General features: G+C 42.2%; 1 protein-coding gene across 1 annotated transcript; it reads left to right on the forward strand.

Moving 5' to 3' along the window:
* Positions 1–1,399: 1,399 nt before the first annotated feature.
* On the forward strand, positions 1,400–9,773 carry LOC120317623 (phospholipase A2 inhibitor and Ly6/PLAUR domain-containing protein-like). The gene is made up of 5 exons (XM_039364351.1): positions 1,400–1,658; positions 3,791–3,907; positions 5,257–5,409; positions 7,557–7,700; positions 9,483–9,773. The coding sequence occupies exons 1-5, from the start codon at positions 1,469–1,471 to the stop codon at positions 9,629–9,631; spliced, it is 753 nt and encodes a 250-aa protein (XP_039220285.1). The 5' UTR covers positions 1,400–1,468; the 3' UTR covers positions 9,632–9,773.
* The last annotated feature ends 263 nt before the right edge of the window (positions 9,774–10,036 follow it).

The following is a 10,036-nucleotide window of genomic DNA, read 5'->3' on the forward strand; positions in this document are numbered from 1 at the left end:
CAGAAAATCAATATATATGCTTCACCAGCCTGATTCTGGCAATGTTGGAATAAAAAGTGTGTTGGTTGTTACAGAAGTAGGACCCCAACTTATCTGAAGGTTGCTTGATTGGAAAAGATGATGGACACCATAGTTTTACATCAGCTGGTGTCAGTATTTCAAAACCTGACACACACACACACACACACAGCCCATTCCAAATAGCCAGACAAGATAGATTTAGTTATAGTTATGGGGCAGGGCCCCCTAAAAGAATCCAAATCATAGCTTGGAAGTTCTAAATTTTGCATTCTTGATGTAGCCAAGAGTTCCTTTAAAATTGTTTACAGTGTAACAATCCATAATGTGGTTTGTTTCATTTGGGTGTAGCATATCGGGTGAACCAATTGTCCATCAGTAAACCATAATTTATAACTTAAGACAGATGCTGTAATCTCAACATGTCCCGCTGTAGGATTCATAATGTTTCTTAATTTTAGTTAATGTTAATATCTTTGTGGCTTCACGACCTTTCGTTAATGCTCAAGTCTGAGAAGAGCATCCTATTTAATTGCTTGGTGTGACTATTAATATTGTTTCCTCCACAAAACTGGTCCGGAAACACACATCTTGTTTCAGAAGTCAGTGTTATGTCTCTTCAGTTTCAGACTCTCTTGGAATTTCTTTAGCTACCATGTTTAAGAACTGGGTTTGTTTGAATCCCTATGTTAGCTGTTGAGCCATTTCAGGTTTGGTTAACAGCACAGTAAAGTTTAATATACCCAGAAATTCTTTGTAGACTGGACCTCCTCACCCTTCATTATGAAGAGTGAAAAAGTGACGTTCCAACTGCCTTAAGGGCAGTTACAGAAGCAATTGTGCTGTGATTATACTGGCCATTTCCAACTGGGAATAACTATAGCCACTAGAATTGTCCAGTCATCAGGATGTAAAATAGTGGCCAAGATCTTTGAAACCAAAAGCCTTCAAGGCAGGCTCTCAGCACCTGGAATTGCTGCTAAGATGCCTGCTTGCCCCCAGATTCACAATGAACCTCCACCCCCTTACACATACACACAAACACACAGTGTGTTACTCTTGGAAATAAAGGCAATCTGAAGAGGTTGTTCTGAATAATTGCAATCTTGGCATCTCCAGATGGCTGTTCCTCCATGCCAAGCTGCAGTGAAAGTTTAGATGACTGGGACTCGGTCCCACTGCAAATGGGGTCATTTGTTCTGGACAAAATGTGAAGTGGCCATTAGATTTTAGATAAGGAAGCATTCCTCTTTTCTCTGGCTTTCTTTTTATATTCTGTGAAATGAAATGCAACACCTTGCCTCCCTCCCTTGCCAAACACAAGAGACACTTCAGAAAATGAAGTTGGTTATGGTCTTTTTGGCGAGGGGAATACAGCCACCTGGCGCACATAGGGGCCCCCTGAGTCCATCAGCAGACAAGGAAATCAGGAGTAGAAAAAGTAGATAGGATGTGTTTTAAGTGCCTCTCAAGCCATTCTTGTTTGCTCACTCCCTCACCCTTATGTAATTGGTCCAGTATATATTCCCCCGCACAGGATGCTTCCGTTTCAGATTCTACCGATCTGCAGATTACGGGACTCACCAACATGGCCTCTTTGTCCAGCCTCAGTGTCCTTCTGGCCACACTCCTAACTCAAGGTAAGTTTGCTTTGACGCAGTTATGGACACTGCAGTCTTTCTGCTTTACAGCTAGAGTAAAGGCAAGGTGGATGCGTCCAGTCTCAGAGATGTGCTTGTACGCTTGAATGTTTTTACCTTGCTCTAGAGGCCACGGGTTAGAAGAGGGGGGAGTCAACCTATTTTCCAAAGCACCCAAAGGGAAAACAAGACACAATGGATAGAAACTAACCAAGGAGAGAAGCAATCTAGAACTAAGAAGAAATTTCCTGACAGTGAGAACAATTAACCAGTGGAACGACTTGCCTCCAGAAGTTGTAGGTGCTAGATCACTGGAGGTTTTTAAGAAGAGACTGGACAGTCACTTCTCTGGAATGGTATAGGGCAAGGGTCTTCAAACTTGGCTGTTTTATGATTCATGGATTTCAACTCCCAGAATTCCTCGTGGCTGGCTGAGGAATTCTGGGAGTTGAAGTCCATGAGTCATAAAAGGGCCGAGTTTGAAGACCCCTGGTATAGGGTCTCCTGCTGGTGAAGGCTACAGCTGAGAAGAAGGCTATAGCTGGTGAAGGCTACAGCTGAGAAGAAGTGGGAACGAGTTAAGATTGTTTGTACCCAGCTGTACACCAAGGTTTATATTTTGGAAACAAAATTATATGGGATGCCTTGGACTGCTGCATTTATTTCTCCCTCAGGAGCTTGATAAGGAGCTGGTGCTTCTTAGCGTACTCTTTAGCACAGGGGGTCTTCAAACCCGGCCCTTTTATGACTCATGGACTTCAAATCCCAGAATTCCTTGAGCAAGGAACTGGAGTAGAAGACCTCCAAGGTCTCTTCCAACTTTATTACTCTGTTATTCTGAGTATGGACTCGAGATGGGCTACCAAAAACAGATAACCTCATTTGATGAAAGACAAGGAACTCTAGATCAGTGGTTCTCAACCTTTCTAATGCCGCGACCCCATAATACAGTTCCCCATGTTGTGGTGACCCCCCAACCACTTATACATCACCGGGTGCCAGGGGCGTGGCCAAAGAAAAGGGGGGGGAAATGGCGGACAGCCGTGAAATGGTCGTTCGACCCCAAATGGGATCCCGACCCACAGGTTGAGAACCGCTGCTCTAGATGGATTTCCTACATCTTCTCATTCTGATGAAACACCGAGCTACAGTTTCTCCACATGTGTGTTTCTTAAAGTATGGTCCGATGATCCCTGAGGTGCCCTCAAACCCATCTCAGGGGTCTCCAAAATCAAAATGATTTACCAGATAGGAAAGATATTTGCAAAAATTTAAAACAACGTCACTCTTTGTTGTTGTTGTTTAAAAAATATAGGGTTTTTTTCCTGAAAAAACATTTACTTAAAATTTCATGGGTTTTATAGTGGTGCTTTTTTTTATTGTGAATAAATAGTTACATTTATTTAGAGAAATAAAATATATTTTATTTAGAGAACTATGTTAGATTTGGTAAATTACTACACTGCTGATTGCTCAAATAGATAACATATTTTCTAAAAAAAAATTGGAAATGCAATAAGGCGAGATCATCCCTTCATATCTGGTGATGATGTTGTAAAATTCAGCAGTTCTGGAAGATGATTTATTATAGAATGAAAAAAATTAAATACAGACACCCCTTTTATTCCTACAAAGTATACAAAGTTGGCTTTGTATATGGTAATAGCTGCCAAGACATTTTATGTCCTTTATTGGACATCACATATAATTCCCTCTTTAGAAGAATGGCAAATTAAGCTGTGGGATGATGCATCAATGTCAAAAAATAATCTCATCTTTCAATAACAAGTCTGATTCAAAATTAAATTCAACTTGGAAATTATTTATGGATTAGAATTCCTTTCTATCATAGCTGGCTTAGGTTTATAGTGGTGCTTTTATACGATTCCATAAATAAATATTCTTTAAAAAAAGCACCACTTTTCATATGGTAAATATCAATAAAGATAACCCATGCAAACAAAAGTTCTTTGAGGGTGCTTCATAATTTTTAAAACTGGGAAGGGGTCCTAAGAACAAAAGGTTTAAGAAACACTACTCTGCACCATGAGACATATTCAACTGAAACACAGTTTCTCCATCATAGCTTATTGAATAAGCCACATCTCATCTGTGTTGTTTTTTTTTTCCAGGTTCCTGTTTGATCTGTGAGACCTGTCAAGGTCCAGGTAAAGACTGCACTGGCTTGAGCCACACTTGCGGAGCGTCTGAAGACACCTGTCTTACCTTCATCGGAGTAAATTCCTTGTGTGAGTAAAAGACAGACGAGATTTCAGGACTTGCTTTGAACCAGCAGAGGGAGTTAAGGGACTTTAGTTCCCAGGAGAGTGCCTAGAACAAGCGAATTACCAAACTTTTTTCAACGGGGCGACCTTATCCTTAAAACATTGGAGCAGGTCTTCCCAATATGTTGATTTATTGATACATGTCTACTTATTCATATAGTATGAACCTTAGAGAACATTGTAAACTTTTTAAACTTTATAAAACATACTGCCCTCCCTTTGGACTATCATATCTTTGAAGGCCAAATTGGCCCCAACGATGTTGACTTCCAACAGAACCTGGTTCTGTTACCAAGGTTGGTGTGTGTGTGTGTGTGTGTGTGTGTGTGTTTATGTATGGGTCAGGAGATGGGGTTGACCTCTGCATTGGCCATGTTAGTTGTTCGGGATGGATCTGACTTTTTGTGCTCTTTTGTGGGTGTTATTTATTTTGCAGGCTGGGGCCTTTCTGTTTGCTATATTTTTAAACATTGTTAGCCACTCAGAGTTATTAACTTCAGATGGATAGACCTGCTGGTCTATGACCGAATAAAGATGGATTGATTGATTGACTGACTGAGATGATACATGTCAGTCAAATATGTAAACATTCTCCAAAACAGATTTTTTAAAAAGATGAAATATATAAGTGTGAATAGATATTCTAGTGATTTCTTCTTGCACCCCAATGGATAGATTTGTGCATCCCCTTGTGTTTCATGAAATTTGTGATGATCGATAGAGGAAGTATTATAGTGGCATACAATATCTGCATTACGGGAGTGAGGTGGGATAGAAATCAATATATACATATGTAAGGAGTGTATTTATATGCCTAAATATTCAAATTAGGCATATTATTATATTATTCTACATCACCCATATATCTTCCTTCAAAATAGATTATAGCAAGACTTCATTTTCGAATACCTAGAACCCCGTTATTCTGAATCTAGAAAAAGGAGAAAAGTCTTTCCAGTTTCAGAATATGATCTGCAGGACAAGAAGCAACGGGTGGAAACTAAGCAAGGAGAGAAGCAACCTAGAACTAAGGAGAAACTTCCTGACAGTGAGAACAATTAATCAGTGGAACAACCTGCCTCCAGAAATAGTGAATGCTCCAACACTGGAGGTTTTTAAGAAGAGATTGGACAGCCATTTGTCCGAAATGATGTAGGGTTTCCTGCCTGAGCAAGGGGTTGGACTAGATGACCTCCAAGGTCCCTTCCAACTTTATTACTATTACTATTACTTTCAGTTGTTTTATCAAACAGATTTTCAACCAGGTGTATCTAATTTAACCAAATGTCTGATGTCTGCATCTTCTTCACCAGGGTCTGACAAAATCACCGAGACCATCAAAGTCTGCTCTGATTGTAGCAGCTGCCAGCCTGGCTCTATCAGTGTCACCATCAACTCTGAGATCCATTTCTGGAGCACCACCAGCTGTTGCCAAGAAGACTCGTGCAACCACAAAGAGTTAGATTGTAAGGAACCATTTGTTTCCCCCCCAAATCAAAGTTCATGAAGTTGATACCCCTACTCCCCCAAATTTTCACTGGGGTTGCTTACTTCCACGTATTCCTTTCTACCTAATTTGGCACATCCAGTTTGAGCGGCCAGCAGGTCCAACGCTGCTCAAAATGGATGTACTTTTAAAAATTAATTTTATATGGTTTATAAATCCTTTCAGTCAAAGCTGACTCTGACTGGCATACTTGTCTTTGTAAATACCAGATTAAAATAGGCCATAGGCATAAGAAATAAAATCATTTCCTGCTAGCAGTGTACAGAAAAAGTATGAAGGAAACTAGGAATGCAACATTCTATAGGCCAAAATTCAAACTTCCTTCCTCCACATTCCTAACTTTCCAGCCTTAGTTTTCTTAAAATTAAGAGGGAAGATCCCATTTGGATATCCAGGGGGGGGACGTCCCATTTTCAAACTGAATATCAGCTTCACTGATGAACAGCAAGGTGATAAGAAACACACGGAGAAGCATTTCGAGGCATTTCAAAAGACCTCCCTCTTGATGAATTCACTAGAAAGGAGGCTGAGAAATTCCACTTGCAGTTTCCAAGATTCTGTATTTTCTCTAGAGTAGCATTCGGGATGTTTTGTGAAGAAGTATGGAAGAACTGTGCAGTTCACAAAAGCTTCTGCCTTTTAACAAAAGATATGAGCTCTTTTGCTACCCTAGATTAATTCACCTCTCCTCCAACACTGGCAACTGAAATCTGTGTTGTTCTATTTCCTTGATCTTACCTAGCTGAGGGGCTCATACCTGCTACTCAACCTTGACAACCTGAAGATGTGCGGACTTCAGATCCCAGAATTCATAGGCATGATGGCTGGGGAATTCTGAGAGTTGAAATCCACACATTTTCAAGCTGCCAAAGTTGAGAAACACGGTTATCACCTCTTTCTGGTGTTCCTTCTACTTCTCCTTGCACTACCACCCTCCAGAGAGTCTAAGTTCCATTACCTCTTTGGAAGATTTTCCAATAGATTCTTCTTGTATGAAAAGCAAATAAGGAGAAATACCTTTTCTTATCTACTTCCCCAGTTCCATTAGGTTCCTGGCGGCTCCCTAGATCAGAGGTCCTCAACCTTGGCAACTTGAAAGCCTTGTGGACCTCAGCTCCCAGAATTCCTCAGCCAGCTTTGCTGAGTTGAAGTCCACAAGCCTTAAAGTTGCCAAGGTTGAGGACCCCTGCAGATGGTTATGTTAAGGCTTCTTAGCTAGTTTTCTCCTGCCTCTTCTCATTTTTTCCGATCAAAGGTTGTTGGAACATCTAGGACACCACTTTTCATAGCTGTTTGGCTACAGGTGATTAAAACACTGCAGTCTTCAATGGAATAACGATCTCAGCTCCTTTTTGTGACAAAGAGAGATTGCCTTGCCTGCTTCCCACAAACAATAAAAGTGTACCGTAAATGCCGGTGTATAAGACGACTTCCGTGAGCGCTGAAATCGGCGCCAAAGACGGGGGTCGTCTTATACGCCGAGTCGTCTTATACGCCGGAAATACTGGTAGTTTCTGGCGTATAAGACAACGTTCTAGGAATGCGGCCCGGCTATAAAGACGGGGGTCATCTTATACGCCGGGTCGCCTAATACGCCGGCATATACGGTAATTGACAGCGTACCATCAGCTGAAATGGAAATAATCCACTATTGTTTTCGAACCAGTCTGGAGTAAAACTGTGTCCCCCATTGTAATTGACAAATCTGATTAGAAGTAGTGACTCGTTCAGAATTCCAGTAGAACAGTGGGCTTTCCTTGCAATTCTATGAGACTTGTGTCCTGCAGCACAGGAGCCCCCAATCTTTTGGGCACCAGGGACCGGTTCCATGGAGAGAGGTTTTTCCATGGACTGGAGGGTGTGTGGTTTCGGGTGCTGCCTGCATCTCGCAGATGAGGCTTTGGTTGTTTGTGCAGCCCAGTTGCTGGCATGCCACGACCTAGTACTGGTCCACAGCCCGGGGGTTGGAGACCCCTGCTGAAGCAGGTCTGATCATAAATATGCCCAGCGCAGTAAATTCATGTCTGCGAATACTTTGATTTATATATTATGGCATATAAGTGAGGGCTGCTGAACTAAGGCTTCTGTATGGCATCATCTTTGTAGTACCTGCTGAGAATACCACCCTCAATGGCCTGACCTGCCCAGCTTGCTTTAACCTTGGCTTTGATCATTGCGAAGAGATCGACTCTCTGAACTGCGTAGGACAAGACAATCATTGTATAACCGCCTCTGGAACCTTGACTGCTAGTAAGTTTCATTTGCCTAATAGAGCTCATTTATGCAAACACCCAGATGGCATCCAGGATTAAACCAGTGGAACTCAGCCTGGAGACAGCCTGGACAATTTCTATTGGCTTTTGAAAGCCAATAGAATTAGACTCTATTCAAGAGAGTCTATTCTATTGGCTTTCAAAAGCCAATAGAATAAAAGGGAGTAGCACAGCTAAGGAAAAGGGGGAAAAATGGCGGACTGCGTTGTTTGGCGACCCCCGTGAAATGGTCGTTCGACCCCAAATGGGGTCCTGACCCACAGGTTGAGAACCACTGGCCTAGAGATATTTGCTAAATTTTATCATGCTATTTTTAGAATTGTAAAACTTTTAATTTTAAATTATTCTGATGTTAATGTTTTACTGGTGATATTTGTACACCATCCAGAGTCCGTCTCTCAGGGAGAACGGACAGTTAAGAAATATGAAATATAAATAAATAAATGACATGAACATGCTGAGGCAAGCCGATCCCGGCTCGGGCTGCTGCGTTCTGGACCCGTTGAAGGCTTCGCAGTAGTCTTCAAGAGCAGCCCCATGTAGAACACATTGCAGTAGTCAAGTCCGGTGCTCCAGATGGAGCTGTGCAAATAGGTGATGATTCTTCCAAGCGGAAATCTTTATTGTTTCACCCCTATGGGGAAAATTTTGTCAGACTGAGGACTTTGCACCTACAATATACTCTGGGAACTATGAGGGAGGGACTGTCTTCAACCTCTTTCTCTCACACGTAATATCCGGGCTGAGTTGCCTCTTACTCCTCTTGAATGCAACCCCATCTAGGAGTAAAGATGGAAAATTCCCATGGGCAGTCCCAATAGCGACAGCCATTCAGTCATTATAGGACTGACTGGACTCTTGTTTTTCCCCTCCTGGATTTGCGCAGCCTCCAGGCATTGAGATGAGACTGAAAGCTTCACATGGTCAGTCTGGGCTCAAAACTTATAATTGCATATCTGATTATATTGGACCCCAGTGGTTGGATGACTTCAGACAATGCTTTCATGTAGAAGTCAACAAGAGAGTATAGTGTCTTGTGTGAACCCAGCCAAAAGACAGGTTTATGACCAGTATGCCAGATGCTACTATCCCTGTAGGTTCCACCGAACAACCGAGAGACAGTTCTTCAGAACATGAATAACAAAATAGTAGAGTTGGAAGGGACTTCGGAGGTCATCTAGTCCAACCCCCTGCTCAAGCAGGAAACCCTATCCCATTTCAGACAAAAAGCTGTCCAATCTCTTCTTAAAAACCCCCAGGGTTGAAGCCCCCACAACTTCTGAAGGCAAGTTGTTCTGCTAATTAATTGTTCTCACTGTCAGGAAATTTCTCCTTAGTTCTAGGTTGGTTCTCCCCTTCATTAGTTTCCATCCGTTGCTTCTTGTTTTGCCTTCAGGTGCTTTGGAGAATAGCTTTGATCCCGCTCTTCTTTGTGGCAGCCCCTTAGATATAGGAACACGGCTATCCTGTTCTTGTCATGAAACTAGACATACCCAATTCCTGCAACGGAAACATTTGGAGTGATAGCAGAGGTAGAATCGGAACAGGCCATGTGGCAGCTCTCCTTTTGGATGCCACAAGGACCCCTTAATCCAGGGGTCCCCAACCTTGGCCACTTTTAAGACCTGTGGACCTCAACTCCCAGAATTCCCCAGCCAGCATGGCTGGCTGGGGAATTCTGGGAGTTGAGGTCCACAGGTCTTAAAGTGGCCAAAGTTGGGGACCCCTGCCTTAACTGACTGAATTTTTGTTTCCTCAGACGGTATCCCTGTGACATTTGCTTCCAGAGGCTGCGGCTCTGCCTCAGCATGCGCTCTGCCCCTGGAGACCAACATTTACTCTGCAGGAATCACTTTTCACCTCAAGAAAATTGGGTGCAGCCCAGCCCTGAAAGCCAGCAGCACCTAAGGGGATGCTGAGGGCCTTGGTGATGAAAGGCCTCTGAAGAATCCCCTCAGAAGATTTTTCCCTCACGGTCTTGCACCTTGCGAATGTGCTCCTGATATTATCTCCCTTACTGAATGTAATGAATAAACGGCATGAAAAAGAAGCACAAATGTGTATGTTTTTTGTTAGATTTTTTTTTTAAAATCACCTTTATTATTTTTCTAAAAAAAAACTCATGGCAGCAAATGTAACTAATACTCCTTTCTCTGCCTAACAAAAGGATTCCTGTTTCCCTGAATATAATAATAATGATGATGATGATGATGATGATGTTGGGAGGGACCTTGGAGGTCATCTAGTCCAACCCCCTGCTCAGGCAGGAAACAGTATTTATATATTTATTTATTTGCCTTTATTTATAGCAAC

The sequence above is a fragment of the Crotalus tigris genome, unplaced genomic scaffold (genome assembly GCF_016545835.1).
Source record: "Crotalus tigris isolate CLP2741 ecotype Arizona unplaced genomic scaffold, ASM1654583v1 scf7180000019753.2282721675:598951, whole genome shotgun sequence".
Taxonomy (NCBI): Eukaryota; Metazoa; Chordata; class Lepidosauria; order Squamata; family Viperidae; genus Crotalus; species Crotalus tigris.